Source organism: Schistocerca cancellata, chromosome 2 (assembly GCF_023864275.1).
Source record: "Schistocerca cancellata isolate TAMUIC-IGC-003103 chromosome 2, iqSchCanc2.1, whole genome shotgun sequence".
Taxonomy (NCBI): Eukaryota; Metazoa; Arthropoda; class Insecta; order Orthoptera; family Acrididae; genus Schistocerca; species Schistocerca cancellata.
Genome location: NC_064627.1, coordinates 49,302,382 through 49,319,946, shown reverse-complemented (window position 1 = coordinate 49,319,946; position 17,565 = coordinate 49,302,382). Strand labels below are relative to the sequence as shown.

General features: G+C 38.0%; 1 protein-coding gene across 1 annotated transcript in view; it reads right to left on the bottom strand.

Moving 5' to 3' along the window:
- Positions 1-17,565, bottom strand: part of LOC126161324 (kinesin-like protein KIF13A) — a 136,927-nt gene that overhangs the window by 58,502 nt on the left and 60,860 nt on the right. The window contains exon 19 of the mRNA XM_049917079.1: positions 12,616-12,811. Within this exon, the coding sequence (XP_049773036.1) occupies positions 12,616-12,811 (196 nt within the window). The remainder of the gene's footprint in view (positions 1-12,615; positions 12,812-17,565) is intronic.

Sequence of the window (17,565 nt, the reverse complement as noted above, 5' to 3'; positions counted from 1 at the left end):
CCTGACCCAGGGTTCTGAACAGTACCCCTTTCACTAAATCTGAACAGTACCCCTTTCCCTAAATCTCTCCAGTGTTTTTCCTTTATCCCTCTTTCTTCCACTTCAGCTCTTCAGCCAGAAGAAGGAGCCATTGGCTCCAAAAGCTTGTAAAAGTTAAATCCTTTGTGTCACTGTTCTCCTACTGCTGCTTGATGAGCTAGATTTTTTATCTGTCCATTTCAATTAGATTTTAAAATATTTAAGGAACGAGTGAAAGAAGATCATACGTATAATCCTACAATTTACTTAAATCAGGGTTCCCTTTTAGATGTCATTTTGCTACCTGTAACACATATTCCACAATATAATGTTCTACTTTTCATATATGGATTCCCTAATACTGCAATTTATAATCTGTGTCCATGTCCATCTACAATCTGTGTCCATGTCCATCCAGTCAATGCCCTTAAACCAGTTCTTGAGCACAAAACTATTAACAGTTTACAAATAAGCATGTGGTATGCCCTGAAAATAACAGATGCAATATCAGGATGCCAAAAGGCAAACCATCTTTTTTTTTTTCTTTTTTGTTTTTGCAAATGATTAATGCACATGCAGCTCAACCAAACGGACACAAACTTTCCACTGTGGTGTATATGATTTGCATTGCAGGAAATAAAGGCTCAAGAGAAATAGAAAAACTTAATCCAAGAACTTCTAAATTCTAATGCACTTATTGTTATAATTACCATCTGAGATCTGGAGTGACAAAATTCAAAATACATTATTGATTATTACACATCTGACACCCATTTCTGGGAAAAAGTTTTCTCTTGGCTATTCCATTACTGTCTTCAGTTATATGCATCCATACTACTCTTGCATGTTTTATAATTTACCCACCTGCAATTAGATAACTATTTTGTCTTTTCTACTGTTTTAAGATCCAGCAAAATATTTCCTTGGTCTATCCATCATCCATTCACCTTGCTACATATCCTACCCCACCTCCAATTCTTTTTCATCAGAATTATAATTTTTTGTTAATTTCTGATCTGATCCTTAATCCATTTCCTTATTCTCTTGGCTCTCCAAGCAATTACCAATGTGCATCTCTCCACCTATAATACTTGAACAGTTGATGTCTCTTTCTCACAAGGCAAAACTGACAATAAAGACTTAATTGAGAATTTTCCTTCCTGCACAGATTGGAAGCACAGATTTGAAACAACTATATAGTTTAAAAAAGTGTGTCATTCCATTTTTGCCACCTGCGGAGTCCTCAGCTGCTTTATATTAGATTTTCAGGACGACTTTCAAACTTACTCTGTTATGTTCTTCATTATTTGTTGAAATTTGTGTCACAACAGGAAAACAATACATCAGCAGCAGAACAAAGATAGTTGAGATATGTTCCATTAATTTGTATTCCTTCTTCATTTCCACATTTAAGGATCTAAATTCTTTCCTTATGGCTGCTGAGAATAGCTTTGGATGATGTGGAATCTTCTTGCCCAACTATTGTTTCAACTCTCAATTTCCCAGTACCTAATGAAGTATATACTAATGAAAGGTGAACCTTCAGTTAAAACTTCCAGGCTGAGAAGCTGTGATCATTATATAAAACTATTCCTTGATGTTTCATCCCTGAATGTGGGAGACAACTGCTGTTACAGTTTTACTTCTGAATATCTGTCTTGCAGTTGGAGACGAAATGTCCAGGAATAGTTTTATATATTAACCAAGACCTCTCAGCCCGAAAGCTTTCATGGAAGTAAACACCAGCCACAACAGCCAACATTGTATGAATGGTTGAACCAATTCCTTGTTTCACCAAGGCTGTCTGTACAGATTTCTCACAAGTGAGTGAAAAACAGTCTTATAAACCCCAGATAAAAAGATAATCATATTCATTACTCACTTTTATAACTTTGTTCATGACTTATAAATGGTCCGTTGTGTTAAATCCATTTATGATGACAGTTTGTTCCTTTGCTGGATTGAAATCCAATGCTGCCTCCCCCCCCCCCCCCCCCCCCCCTGCTAAAACTCAGTTGGTGATACGTTTAGGGTAGTAAATGGAGATATACATACATTTTAGGGTAGATGTCGATAGAGCATAGCTTTTTATGTCTTCAAATGCTTGTACAAAATTTTCTCTGGAATCATCCCTGAAGTTTCCTGGAGAACAGTCATTCTCTAATCTCTGTCCTACTTGCACTTTAAAATCCCCAGCTATCATTTTGCAGTGGGCTTTGCTCTCACTTTCCAGTTTCTTCTACCTCATCTTAAGAATATGTGTATGTTGGTGCACAGAGATGAACAATTTCCATGAAATATGGATATTTATTTATTTTTTAATCTTGTTATAATGTCTGAGATTTGTTCAGTATCTGTGAGAATTTATTTTTAAAGATAGACATGTGGGCAGACAAAACCGTAATGTTTGGCATGTCATCAATAGCAATGGATGAAGAATAAGAAGAGCATGATATGTATAAAAACCATACAATAAATGATCCATGCATTATTCAACAGTTTTGTATTAAGATATGGATGTGTTATTTAAGTTAAGAAAAACAGTTATATTACAACAGGGATAAAAGAGAAAATTAATTTACCAATAAATATTTATTTCTGGACTGAGTGTTAAAGGCAGAGAAGAGAGAGAGAGAGAGAGAGAGAGAGAGAGAGAGAGAGAGAGAGAGAGAGAGCTCTGTGTTAATGAAAATAATGATAATGGGGACTGCTTCACAAAGACCAAAACATTTGGTTACATATTTTCGCCATATGGCAACTAAACCTGTTGGTATTGATAATTATCTCATAAAGAGTGGTGACTGAATAAAATAACTATGAGTGACTCTTTAATAATCAAAATCTTCAATAATCATAGCAACTCATTCTCAACTAAGCTTGAAATTTACAAAGATACTCCATTTCAGAAAATATTTTATTTTGTTTTTCTAAAGATATCTTAAGAAAATAGATAACAATGAATAGTGCAACATTTAACATGTCTAACATATCCACTGTTGTACAATAAAAAGCTACTATTACTGTAAATGCTGCATTTATATTGACATTTAACTGAGGTGATTGCTGAAAAGAAGCTGGATAGATACTTATGCTTGCACTGAAAAAGCAAAAATCCATGAAATCAACAGTTACATTCTAATTTTTGTGTTGAGCAATATTAAGAAACTGCCTAAAATTAGGTAATCATTCATAACCATTAGTTAAATCTCTTTAAATTTTCTGATTTCATGGAATATTCCTCAATATTTCAAACAATGAACTGATAAAGCATTCCTTTCAGCAGATATCTGACAAAATAAAAATTCAAGACACACAAATAACTGTTAAAAGATACAAGTTACAATTTTTCAGCCTCTGTTTAAAGTCAGAGAGACTGGAAGAAAAAAATGACAAACATCTATCTTCAATTTGTTACACAAGGACAAAACATCAATTCTGTACTAACATTTAAGATTATGTGGAATTAATTTCCAACAGAAAAAAAATTGGATGCCATGCATTTATAATATTTATTCGAAAGGATTCTACACGGTTCATATCACGAACATATAATTTTACTACCTTACGTATCCGGATCACATCAACTTAATTTTGTTTGTTTAGTTTTAAAATTCTTATTGCAATCATTTCTGTCAACAGTGAATAACATTCCACATAAAGATTCTTTAGCTTTTCTAGAAAATAAATATAATTCTGGGACTCATGTATGAATAAGAATCAGACACTGACATAAGATATATTGATATCCCAAGACAGTTATCCAAACACTATTCGCCATTTGTTTACAATTTAAGGCTGTTACTTTCCTTGAAATTGTAAAGCTACACACCCAACTTATTTAAGGATAATCACTCTGTGTTCTCCACATGTGATAAAAATATCTACTATGATAGATTTGACACATTCTATACAAACAATACTGCCATTTTCTATGTTCCTTTCTTCTGTCTTCCCTTCAGCCACAGATGAAAGGCTACCCAGGTATCTGTGTTTTTGTCAACACTGTTACAGTTACTCTTGGCATTTCTGGTTGCTTTGGAAATAGATATTAATGGCCATAAAGTAAATTAAACACTACATGTATAATCCTTTAGTATCCTGCTGGAAAACCACCTAAAATAGGGTCAACACGCAAATAAACTAATCAAGAAGCTCAATTTGCAATGTTCTGCATTTTTCAGTTATCTTACATGGTACTGATATGAAGACAATGTTGCCAGCTTATTTTGCTAATTTTTACTGCCTTTTGCTTTATAGAATTCCCTTTGGATGCAATACAGCTAAAGGGAATAAAGTATTTATTTGGTAATAATTTAGTAATAGCAGTAAGGATATTTTATAAAGTAGGTAACTGCACATTTCACAGAAGTCTATTGCACTCACTTCCAGCTGTGCTTATTTGTTAATGGTGTTCCTTAATAATAATAAGTTTTAGAGGAACTGTGATTTATGCAAAATGATTTCAACATAGACTTTGCCACCTTGTCCAGGGCCTAAAGTGGGGTTCTGTACTCTGTTAGGGATTCTTTCAACAGAGCCCTACCAGTCTTTAATGTAATTAATTTCATAGCAAACATATAATAGGTAACAACAGAAAATGATCTGAAAATCTAAAAAACTACATTAAATTATAAGTACACTCTCCTGTAGAAATCATAAACTATATAAAGGAAGGCCCTCTTCTGGGCCATAGAGAGATTGTATAACGAGCTTATAAAAAAAGTGAAACTGACATATACACTGCAGGCAGTTACCACAATCTACCAATTTCTTTAATATTCCAAGGAAAGTAACTTCACAATGTACCAATCTTTCTTCCTCATTTATTAGAACGTAACATTATTTCCGAAGGTAACACAGGACTATTTCCTTAGTATGCAATGCATTTCCATCTTTCAGTGCAAATCACTGTAGTGACAACAAATTTTTTTAAGGAATCATTATGTGGAATTTAAAATGGTGTCATGCAATTCAAGATGCATTCCATCTGAGGTACCGGGAACAATTCTGAACCTCTGTGACTTTAAACTAGCTACATGTAACATTGAAATCAGAGCAGTGTTATTCAAACTTCATGATTCACAACTACTGGTATACACACCAAGTTATTTATGGTGACTGGCTCTAATGTATTCAGAATCCAAGTGCAAAAATATAATTGAGAGTTACACTATCACTGTACCTCTTCAATTACATAGTTTGATACAGCACCATACAGAAAATGTCCTGCAGCTCATCACCTCACATAATGCTGATGCTACATATCTACATAATAAACAAGGTTGCAAGAAGTGCCATTCAGTACTCAGTTTTAAACTGACAACTAAAAACCTACAGGGATAAATGAGGTAACAGCTGAATAAAGTATATTTCCTCAATATTCTTTCTTCTCTTTGCCCTTTCTTGCCTGTTCTTCTCTTGTTCTCTCTTGGTTTACCATTTCATGCTTACTCACAAATGATCATTATTAATAATTGTTAATCATCTCAGAAGATGTGACTTTTCATGCTTTCCTGACGAATCTGTTGCAAATACGCTTCTTGGGTTTGCCGTCGTATTGTATTGTGTAACTCGCACAATATTTCATCGATGCAACTGCTCGACATCATCAGTTGGTGGTGGCTGCTGCTGTCACTGCTGCAAGGTGCAACTGATGATAATCATGCGGCGGTGGCGGAATTTATCACTCCGGAAGCAGGCAATATGCAATATGCTTTGCCATGCTTTCCGTTCTAAGCAAACTCAAAGCAGGGATGCAAACGAAGATGCAGAGGCACCCACTGCAACAGCATTCTTGCCCTATTTTGGTGGCATGTCTTCGAGAATACAAAGAATCCTCAAAAAGCATGACATCAAGTGTGCTTTTTGGCCACCAGCAAAATTAAGGAATATATTGTGCTCGTTCAAAGACAACCTTGGCCTTAGGAAATGTGGCGTGTATAAAATCCCATGCCAATGTGGAAAATCTTATATCGGACAGACATGGCGAACTGCACACGAATGTTACGTCGAACATTGTCGTCATACGTGCCTGGGGCAACCTGATAAATCAGTGGTAGCGGAGCATTGCCTGGTCACGGGACATTGTATGCTTTCCGAACAGATGGAAATTTTATCCCCAATGTCACCTTTCTGGGACTGTGTTGTCAAGGAGGCTATACATATCGGTACGGCGGACAATCTTATCAACAGGGATGCAGGTTTTCAACTAAGTGGTGCCTGAAATCCAGCACTGGCTGCCATTAAATCAAAAACAGGGAAAACAAGAACTTCTGATTCATCAAGTGACACAACACACAACTTTAACCGCAGGAGCGTCTGGCACACAGTTGCTGCCCATAGCGCACACGGATGGAATTTCTGCGCCTCCCAGCAGGGGGCGCCAGGAGCGCTGCTTTCCTCCAACTACGTGCGTCTCTCCATGCACGCACATTGCCTGCTCCTGGCATGATAAATTCCGACGCTGCTCCTCAATTATCATCAGTTGCGCCTTGCACCAGTGACAGCAGAGCTACCATCTCCTGACAATGTTGAGCAGTTGCATTGATGAAATATTGTGTGAGTTACACAATACGATCCAGCGGCAAACCTGAGAAGCATATTTGTCTCAGAAGATGTTAATAGTGCTTAAAATGGTACTGCTGGCAGAAATTAGTTCTCAAACAGAAACCAGGTCTAATAATCCAGTAATCAAAATCAATAAATCAGAGAAACATACCACCATATTTCCAGCAAAGGAGTCACAACAGTCGGAGCGTGTAAGGAGAAACCACCAATTACATATGTCAAACAATGGAAAGTCCAGGGTTGAATAACAAAAATATAAAAAGGATAGATAGCTAGTCACCCTAGAGAGGAGATTTTGAGCCACAGATAGATATTATGAAAAGACTGCTAAACTAGTCCAGCCATGGAGGAGACAGTTCACAAAAGTCTCATTAAAATAATAGTTGAGTACTGCTTGTCAGTCTGGGACTCTTACCAAGTAGAACTGATAGATTAAACAGAGAAGATCCAAAGAAGAGCAGCACCTTTCATTGCACATTCATTTAGTAAGTATGGAAGTGTCACGGAGATGCTCACCCAGATTCAATGGCAGGTGCTACAAGACAGGCATTGTGTTTCACAATGCACTTAACTGTTAAAATTCTTAGAGTGTACATTCCTAGAAGAGGCAACCAAAATATGCTTTCTCCTACATATCTGTCACGAAAGAAATTCCACCTCACATGGAGGCTTACCAACAATAGTTCATCCCGCACTCCATTCCTTGGGGAATACAGGGGCAATCTAGATGTAAATGAAAATGTGGAAAATGGTTGAGCTACAGTGGTATGGACATTGAAGACTTTTCTTCATCTACCAGTGCACCACTTCATTCAGCAAAATGTTTAAGTGGACCTCCTTGCTTATTCCCCTATTTCAGCAAATACGATCACATCCCGAAAGATAAACCAAGGGCATATAATGTGTGAAAAGAGGGCAGAAACATGGAGGCACAGAAGATTTTACTACTATAATAGACAACCTATTTCCCCCCACAAAATAAAAGTTTACAGACTGGAGATCTGGTACATAGCATATAACATCTGTTTTAATGGTGTTCTTCCATCGTGGAAATTTCCCCAATCACCTACACAGGAGAGGCATTAGACATTACCTAACTTGTTTGTGCAACTCAGCATCAAAAGGTAACTTAAACTGCCACTAATCTTTACCATTTTTCATTCAACAATACAAAAGAATTGTAAATGTTCAGTTGCCATACTATGCTGCTATGATCTGTTATCAGATGTTGTGCTTATAATGGCCTCACACAATTTTAATTAATTATCTGTACCATTTATGTAATAAAGTGCTGGGTGCATGTCACAAATGCCCAAAAAAATCTTCTAAGGATTTCCACATACCAAGGAAGATAATATATGCCATTGTCTCATTATGTGTCCTAGCTCCAAAAATCTTCCATCACCACCCATTCCTCTATCTGCTATTTACTACCTTCCATATGTACAGCTACATACATACTCTGTAAGCCACTGTACGGCACATGGCAGAGGGTACCACTACTAGCCATCTCCTTCACTGTTCCATTCGCAAAGCCTCATATGCACCTTCAGATCAAATATACCATTTTATCGATTTCAACCAGAAGAACATTCTGTATAACATTATTTATAAATTCATATATAGCAAAATTTTGTTTTTCATTGATCTATTTCTATGTAATACATACATCTAACTGCTTTAAAAGCGAATTCTAACTTAGATTTCTCTCCATAATAACATGGTAAACTAAAATAGGAAATCGCTGAAATGACTACGAAGCTGCTAGAACAATTTTAAGTATGGTGTAACTCAAGTAACTGAAACATTACTGACAAGATCATCTACAAATGCAAGACCATTAATGTTTGAATAACACTGTTCTAAACTACACAAAATGCAACTATACAACATCTTCTGTGATCTTAAGTGTAATTATGAACACTGATTTCTTATAACCCAGACAGAGGCTATGGGAGTAACTATCCAAAAACAGCAATAAAACACTGTGCAATGTCAACAGATGACTGCAAAATAATTTGTTGATGTTCCTGCTGTATTCCTGCTATGATACAAAACTCATTTTCTCAATTTCTTCAGGATTCAGGAGTAGGATACTACTCTAAAGTCAACACAACACAATGCTTAAAACTCACAAAATCAATGAGTTTCTTATAGCGAAACTTTCTGTGGAAGACTAGGATTGAATTTATGTGAAACAAATCACTATAACAGGTGAAATGAAATCTACAGTATGCAAATATTTGTTTCATGGGTAAAACACTCTTCCACAATATTTTTTCTTTTAGTAAATTGAAGAAAATAATTACGTTGTATTATCAGAAATGACAAACAACAGTATACAGTGCTGATATTGCAACAAGCCACAAAAGACACAAATATTTTGCACTTTTAAGGCCTGGCAGAAATTAGCAAAAACAAAAATGCCAGATTATCAACTTGGTAAATTATTGCAAAACATAGTCATGAAAAATATCAGAGGAAATTTTACACCCCACAGAATTTTAAAAGGAAAGGTAATGCCATGCAATAAAGCAATAAGATAAACAGTAGTGTCTCAGGAATTCCTAGTCAAACTACAAATACAGCAACAGAAGCTACTTGGTCTATCCTAGAACAAACAGCATTCACGATATTACCCAACTGAGTGGATCATTTAATTCACAATATACAATATAGAGATTATTGTCTTTTCTCTCTGCATATAGCATCTTCTTTTCACAAAGGTATTAAGCCAATGAAATGCACTATCTCTATACCAAAACCAACATATGTTAAATGTTCAATTTCATAAACAAGAAGTAGCATTAGGTTTTTACTATCTAGTCACAGATCAAAATACGTCACACTCAGTGCAAGTAAAATGTCACAAATGCTGAAGGTCTACTTAAAATTCATAGCAAAACAGAGAACAAGCTCCATTTTACCTGAGAGGATGGAGCCTAGGTTGCAGAACAAAATGAAACAATATGTCAGAGTAAAGATGTTGGCAGCTGGTTTTAAAAATATATCCTACCTTCAGGATGATTATTTTTGTTGGACATGGCAAGTACAATAACCACTATTTTTCTCATTATTAGGTCACTATTCTTGGGTTCCCTAACAGTACTTGGAAATTAAGAAAGTTACAAAATACACACAGAAAGAAGGAAAATTACATTTAAAGTCAAATTATTATAATTATTTTTGTGCAAGTATTTTCTTATAATGTTAGTGAATGCAAACAAGGAAGAGATTAATACAATATAGATGTCAGCTGTGCAAAAGAAACTAAAGCTATAATTCATATTCACATCTACATGAAATATTAGATTGAAGATGGGAACCCATACAACAGTAAACGTATTTTGTCAACAACCTGTGCAAATTTCTAATGCATATAACTGTGGAATAAATATCTTACTTGTGAAAAATCTGTCATTGTACCAAGAGCAACAGCAGTGCTAGGAGACAGACATAGGCAAAAGAGTTGATATACTGAGCCATAGTTACATTAAAATAGTAAAAGGGAGCACAACCCAAACAGCAGCAAAAAAACAAATAAGTAAATATAATCAAAGCAAGCTGCCACTTACTGGGATCTGTGATCACAAAAACACACACAGGTGAAAATGAGAGCAAATGAAAACATATCTTCCATGTGAAGTACTTACAAGCACAGATAAGCTGTTTATACAATTTGTTTCTTTGACTGTAATATACGCCGGTGAGGATATTAGAGGAGAGACTTTATAGATAGTTTGACGTACAGCAACTGGAGGCTTAACCAGTACAGTGTTTCTTTCTGCTAGTGTTATTACTGTTATTTTGACTGTTTTTAATCATAATACACCTGTGGCAGGATCTCATTTACTTTACAAAAATCATATCAAAAATACCAGATTATTCAAACTGTCTATGTACTGTCCTTTCACACAGAAATATAATTTTTGACCACCTTTTCCACTTACTTTCTCTCATTCTGCAATTATGTCTTTTATAATCTATTGTTCTTCCTTTTCTAATGTCATTACAATTTCAGCCATCAGATATTCACTGCTGGATGAGGCTTCCTCTACAGTTTTCCATGCATTATGGTCTTAAAACACAAACACAAACACAAACACACACACACACACACACACACACACACACACACACCATCCATTCACTTAGTTACATGTCTAGTCCATTCCACTTCATCTTCTGTAGTTACAACTCTTTTTTTTTCCACTCCAATCTGTCTACAGTTCCACTTGCCCATTTTCCTGCTTCTCCTTGTAATTCCCAACGTGCATCTATGCATCATTAAGTGAGCAAACCTCCATTTTTAAATGGTTTTCATATTAAAAGTCCATGCCCACGGTCATTAAGTTGAAGCTAGTACCCAGACTGATTGGTAAACCTTCTGCATTAAATGCACTGGAATCTTGGTTTTGAAAACTCAATACAGCTCTCCAAACCTACACTTAATATTATAATAGTTTATTTTCTGTCCATCCAGTCATTACCATTAAAAATACTGGTACTATGACTTCATCATCAATGTAACTTCTACAATTAAAACAAAATGGGTAACAGGCATGTTTTAATTTATTAGTAAAGCATATTCAGTGATGATTCTGTAATAGTTTTTACTCTAAAAGCACTGATACCAGGATAACTGAGTAATGGATGACCAGTAAAGTTTTTCACTTTAAACTCTACTGATGATGAAAGAAAACTACAGTTGTCATAATAATAGGGAAAAGAAACACTAAACACTATCAGCAAGTCATAGAAAACATCAAATCCTGAAGCAAAACTGCTTACAACTCCATAGCAATTTTATAAACAAAACAGTCCACACCCTGTTTTTGTTTAGCTGTTATGACTGGTTTCAACTGAAGTAGATGATCTTCAGATTTAAAACTGAAATACAGGAGGACTGTTACTGCTACTAGCATCTGTTGTTGTAGCCTATAGTACTTGAAATAGCAAAACATTTATATAATCACCACTGATTATTCTTTACTAGTAAAGTGAAATGTTTCTGATAAAATGTTTCTTAACTTGCTTTGGAGGGGTAAAGCAGAATAATACTGATAATATATCACTATTTCAATGGGCAGATTATACATTATTTTAAATTAATTATTGTTGATTTTCTGGTTTACTTTCAAACCTTTATTAGTAGTTGTATATCTGAACTAGTGCCAAACAGTACTATAGCATCTCAATAAGGAAATTGGTTCAGATATGTTACATTAATCCATATTCTTTCTTCATTTTTCCTACTTAAAGACACAAAAACTTCCTCGTCTTCAACTTCTGTTCCTTTATTCACATTGAATGGTTTCATATTGCTCATCTGGCAGTACTTCTGACACATTACTTTTATTATTAATTATCTCTATTCCTGATTATTCTCTTGATCAATACAAACATTCAAAGAAATCATTAAGTGGTTGAATAATTTTCCCTGTGTTGCTGGCCACAATGATGTCTGCTTTGTTAACTATAATATCAGGTGTCTGCCTTACATATGTTTGTATTTTTCTTTCTTCATTTCTGATGTAACTTGTGTAAATAAGCAATTTTTCTCTGTCCATTTATGATCTGAGGAACAGCTTCAGAATGATAGAATTGAAATCAGGAACAAATGACATAATTCTGAAGCCTTGATTTCTGAATAATTCTTAAAATTTGTTATCATGGAAGATATGATTCAGCAACTGAATAGTTCAAATATTACACAGACAAAAGAACTTCCACAATATAAGCAAAATAGTTAAGTTAGGAACTGCCATAACAGAAAACATTGCAAGATTCTGAATATACCTGGAAAAAATTTGACACCAAATTTGGGAAGTAACTGTAATCTTACCATTATCGGTGAATGAAACAAATGTCTGTTATATTAAAACATTTTGTGCTCCACTGCTATCTACATAGCTATATAAGATGATTGTCTTACAAAAGGAAAAAAAGAGCACTGTCATTAGCAAATGATATTGGAGGGCAAATAACTAAAACATTTAATTTTATACACATTGGTTGAAAAATTCTTACCCAGTCCAAATGGTTTTGTTGGTGTTGTTATCATATCGCCATCTGCTGAATTGGCTTTTGCAAAACCAGGAGATGTTGAAGGGCGTCCTCTGCTTTCCCTGTGCATAGAATTGTTCAGATGCTCCAAGTTAAGGTCTGTAACACTCTCAGACCTTGCGACTCCACCCACGTCGGAACTGCTATCGAACCGCATAATCTGAAAAGACGGAAAGTAACTAGATCATACAAAAGTATCAAATTATTTCATTTTACAAATGTCTGCGTGTGTCTGTGTATATGTGGATTGATATGTGTGTGTGTGCTAGTGTATACCTGTCCTTTTTCCCCCCTAAGGTAAGTCTTTCCGCTCCCAGGATTGGAATGACTTCTTACCCTCTCCCTTAAAACCCAAATCCTTTCGTCTTTCCCTCTCCTTCCCTCTTTCCTGACGAGGCAACCGTTGGTTGCGAAAGCTAGAATTTTGTGTGTATGTTTGTGTTTGTTTGTGTGTCTATCGACCTGCCAGCGCTTTTGTTTGGTAAGTCTCATCATCTTTCTTTTTAGATATATTTTTCCCACGTGGAATGTTTCCCTCTATTATATATATATATATATATATATATATATATATATATATATATAGTTATAATAGAAGGAAACATTCCACGAAGGAAAAATATACCTAAAAACAAAGATGATGTGACTTACCAAATGAAAGTGCTGGCAGGTCGACAGACACACAAACGAACACAAACATACACACAAAATTCAAGCTTTCGCAACAAACTGTTGCCTCATCAGGAAAGAGGGAAGGAGAAGGAAAGACGAAAGGATGTGGGTTTTAAGGGAGAGGGTAAGGAGTCATTCCAGTCCCGGGAGCGGAAAGACTTACCTTAGGGGGAAAAAAGGACGGATATACACTCGCACACACACACATATCCATCCACACATATACAGACACAAGCAGACATATTTAAAGACGAAGAGTTTGGGCAGAGATGTCAGTCGAGGCAGAAGTGCAGAGGCAAAGATGTTGTTGAATGTAGGTGAGGTATGAGTGGCGGCAACTTGAAATTAGCGGAGATTGAGGCCTGGTGGATAACGGGAAGAGAGGATATATTGAAGAGCAAGTTCCCATCTCCGGAGTTCGGATAGGTTGGTGTTAGTAGGAAGTATCCAGATAACCCGGACGGTGTAACACTGCGCCAAGATGTGCTGGTCGTGCACCAAGGCATGTTTAGCCACAGGGTGATCCTCATTACCAACAAACACTGTCTGCCTGTGTCCATTCATGCGAATGGACAGTTTGTTGCTGGTCATTCCCACATAGAATGCATCACAGTGTAGGCAGGTCAGTTGGTAGATCACATGGGTGCTTTCACACGTGGCTCTGCCTTTGATTGTGTACACCTTCCTGGTTACAGGACTGGAGTAGGTGGTGGTGGGAGGGTGCATGGGACAGGTTTTACACCGGGGGCGGTGTCCAATGGCCAGCTCCACACGTCCGTCCACATCAAACCCACCAACAAGCAACAGTACCTCCATTACGACAGCTGCCACCCATTCCACATCAAACGGTCCCTTCCCTACAGCCTAGGTCTTCGTGGCAAACGAATCTGCTCCAGTCCGGAATCCCTGAAGCATTACACCAACAACCTGACAACAGCTTTTGCATCCCGCAACTACCCTCCCGACCTGGTACAGAAGCAAATAACCAGAGCCACTTCCTCATCCTCTCAAACCCAGAACCTCCCACAGAAGAACCACAAAAGTGCCTCACTTGTGACAGGATACTTTCTGGGACTGGATCAGATTCTGAATGTGGCTCTCCAGCAGGGATACGACTTCCTCAAATCCTGCCCTGAAATGAGATCCATCCTTCATGAAATCCTCCCCACTCCACCAAGAGTGTCTTTCCGCCGTCCACCTAACCTTCGTAACCTCTTAGTTCATCCCTATGAAATCCCCAAACCACCTTCCCTACCCTCTGGCTGTAACCGCCCCCGGTGTAAAACCTGTCCCATGCACCCTCCCACCACCACCTACTCCAGTCCTGTAACCCGGAAGGTGTACACAATCAAAGGCAGAGCCACGTGTGAAAGCACCCACGTGATCTACCAACTGACCTGCCTACACTGTGATGCATTCTATGTGGGAATGACCAGCAACAAACTGTCCATTCGCATGAATGGACACAGGCAGACAGTGTTTGTTGGTAATGAGGATCACCCTGTGGCTAAACATGCCTTGGTGCACGACCAGCACATCTTGGCGCAGTGTTACACCGTCCGGGTTATCTGGATACTTCCTACTAACACCAACCTATCCGAACTCCGGAGATGGGAACTTGCTCTTCAATATATCCTCTCTTCCCGTTATCCACCAGGCCTCAATCTCCGCTAATTTCAAGTTGCCGCCACTCATACCTCACCTACATTCAACAACATCTTTGCCTCTGCACTTCTGCCTCGACTGACATCTCTGCCCAAGCTCTTTGTCTTTAAATATGTCTGCTTGTGTCTGTATATGTGTGGATGGATATGTGTGTGTGAGCGAGTGTATACCCGTCCTTTTTTCCCCCTAAGGTAAGTCTTTCCGCTCCCGGGACTGGAATGCCTCCTTACCCTCTCCCTTAAAACCCACATCCTTTCGTCTTTCCCTCTCCTTCCCTCTTTCCTGATGAGGCAACAGTTTGTTGCGAAAGCTTGAATTTTGTGTGTATGTTTGTGTTCGTTTGTGTGTCTGTCGACCTGCCAGCACTTTCATATATATAGAGGGAAACATTCCACGTGGGAAAAATATATTTAAAAAGAAAGATGATGAGACTTACCAAACAAAAGCGCTGGCAGGTCGATAGACACACAAACAAACACAAACATACACACAAAAATCTAGCTTTCGCAACCAACGGTTGCCTCGTCTTTCTTGACGAGGCAACCGTTGGTTGCAAAAGCTAGATTTTTGTGTGTATGTTTGTGTTTGTTTGTGTGTCTATCGACCTGCCAGCGCTTTTGTTTGGTAAGTCTCATCATCTTTCTTTTTAAATATATATATATATATATATACCTAAAAACAAAGATGATGTGACTTACCAAATGAAAGTGGTGGCAGGTCGACTCCTGTCTTTAAATATGTATGCTTGTGTCTGTATATGTGTGGATGGATATGTGTGTGTGTGTGCGAGTGTATACCCGTCCTTTTTTCCCCTAAGGTAAGTCTTTCCGCTCCTGGGACTAGAATGACTCCTTACCCTCTCCCTTAAAACCCAAATCCTTTTGTCTTTCCCTCTCCTTCCTTCTTTCCTGACGAGGCAACCATTGGTTGCGAAAGCTAGAATTTTGTGTGTATGTTTGTGATTGTTTGTGTGTCTATCGACCTGCCAGCGCTTTTGTTTGGTAAGTCTCATCATCTTTCTTTTTAGATATATTTTTCCCACGTGGAATGTTTCCCTCTATTATATATATATACCTAAAAACAAAGATGATGTGACTTACCAAATGAAAGTGCTGGCAGGTCGACAGACACACAAACGAACACAAACATACACACAAAATTCAAGCTTTCGCAACAAACTGTTGCCTCATCAGGAAAGAGGGAAGGAGAGGGAAAGACGAAAGGATGTGGGTTTTAAGGGAGAGGGTAAGGAGTCATTCCAGTCCCGGGAGCGGAAAGACTTACCTTAGGGGGAAAAAAGGACAGGTATACACTCGCGCACACACACACACACACACACACACACATATCCATCCGCATATACACAGCATATATATGTGTATATGCGGATGAATATGTGTGTGTGTGCGAGTGTATACCTGTCCTTTTTTCCCCCCTAAAATAAGTCTTTCCGCCCCCCGGGATTGGAATAACTCCTTACCCTCTCCATTAAAACCCAAATCCTTTCGTCTTTCCCTCTCCCTCCCTCTTTCCTGATGAGGCAACCGTTGGTTGCGAAAGCTTGAATTTTGTGTGTATGTTTGTGTTTGTTTGTGTCATCATCTTTCTTTATATATATATATTTAAAAAGAAAGATGATGAGACTTACCAAACAAAAGCGCTGGCAGGTCGATAGACACACAAACAAACACAAACATACACACAAAATTCTAGCTTTCACAACCAACGGTCGCCTCGTCAGGAAAGAGGGAAGGTGAAGGAAAGACAAAGGGATATGGGTTTTAAGGAAGAGGGTAAGGAGTCAATCCAATCCCGGGAACGGAAAGACTTACCTTAGGGGGAAAAAAGGACAGGTATACACTCGCGCACACACACACACACATCCATCCGCATATACACAGACACAATCAGACATTTGTAAAGGCAAAGACTTTGGGCAGAGATGTCAGTCGGGACGGAAGTACACAGGCAAAGATGATGTTGAAAGACAGGTGTGGTATGAGCGGCGGCAGATTGAAATTAGAAATTAGCGGAGATTGAGGCCTGGCGGATAGCGAGAAGAGAGGATATGCTGAAGGGCAAGTTCCCATCTCCGGAGTTCTGACAGGTTGGTGTTAGTGGGAAGTATCCAGATAACCCGGACGGTGTAACACTGTGCCAAGATGTGCTGGCCGTGCACCAAGGCATGTTTAGCCACAGGGTGATCCTCATTACCAACAAACACTGTCTGCCTGTGTCCATTCATGCGAATGGACAGTTTGTTGCTGGTCATTCCCACATAGAACGCTTCACAGTGTAGGCAGAGCAGTTGGTAAATCACGTGGGTGCTTTCACACGTGTCTCTGCCTTTGATCGTGTACACCTTCCAGGTTACAGGACTGGAATAGGTGGTGGTGGGAGGGTGCATGGGACAGGTTTTACACCGGGGGCGGTTACAGGGGTAGGAGCCAGAGGGTAGGGAAGGTGGTTTGGGGATTTCATAGGGATGAACTAAGAGGTTACGAAGGTTAGGTGGACGGCGGAAAGACACTCTTGGTGGAGTGGGGAGGATTTCATGAAGGATGGATCTCATTTCAG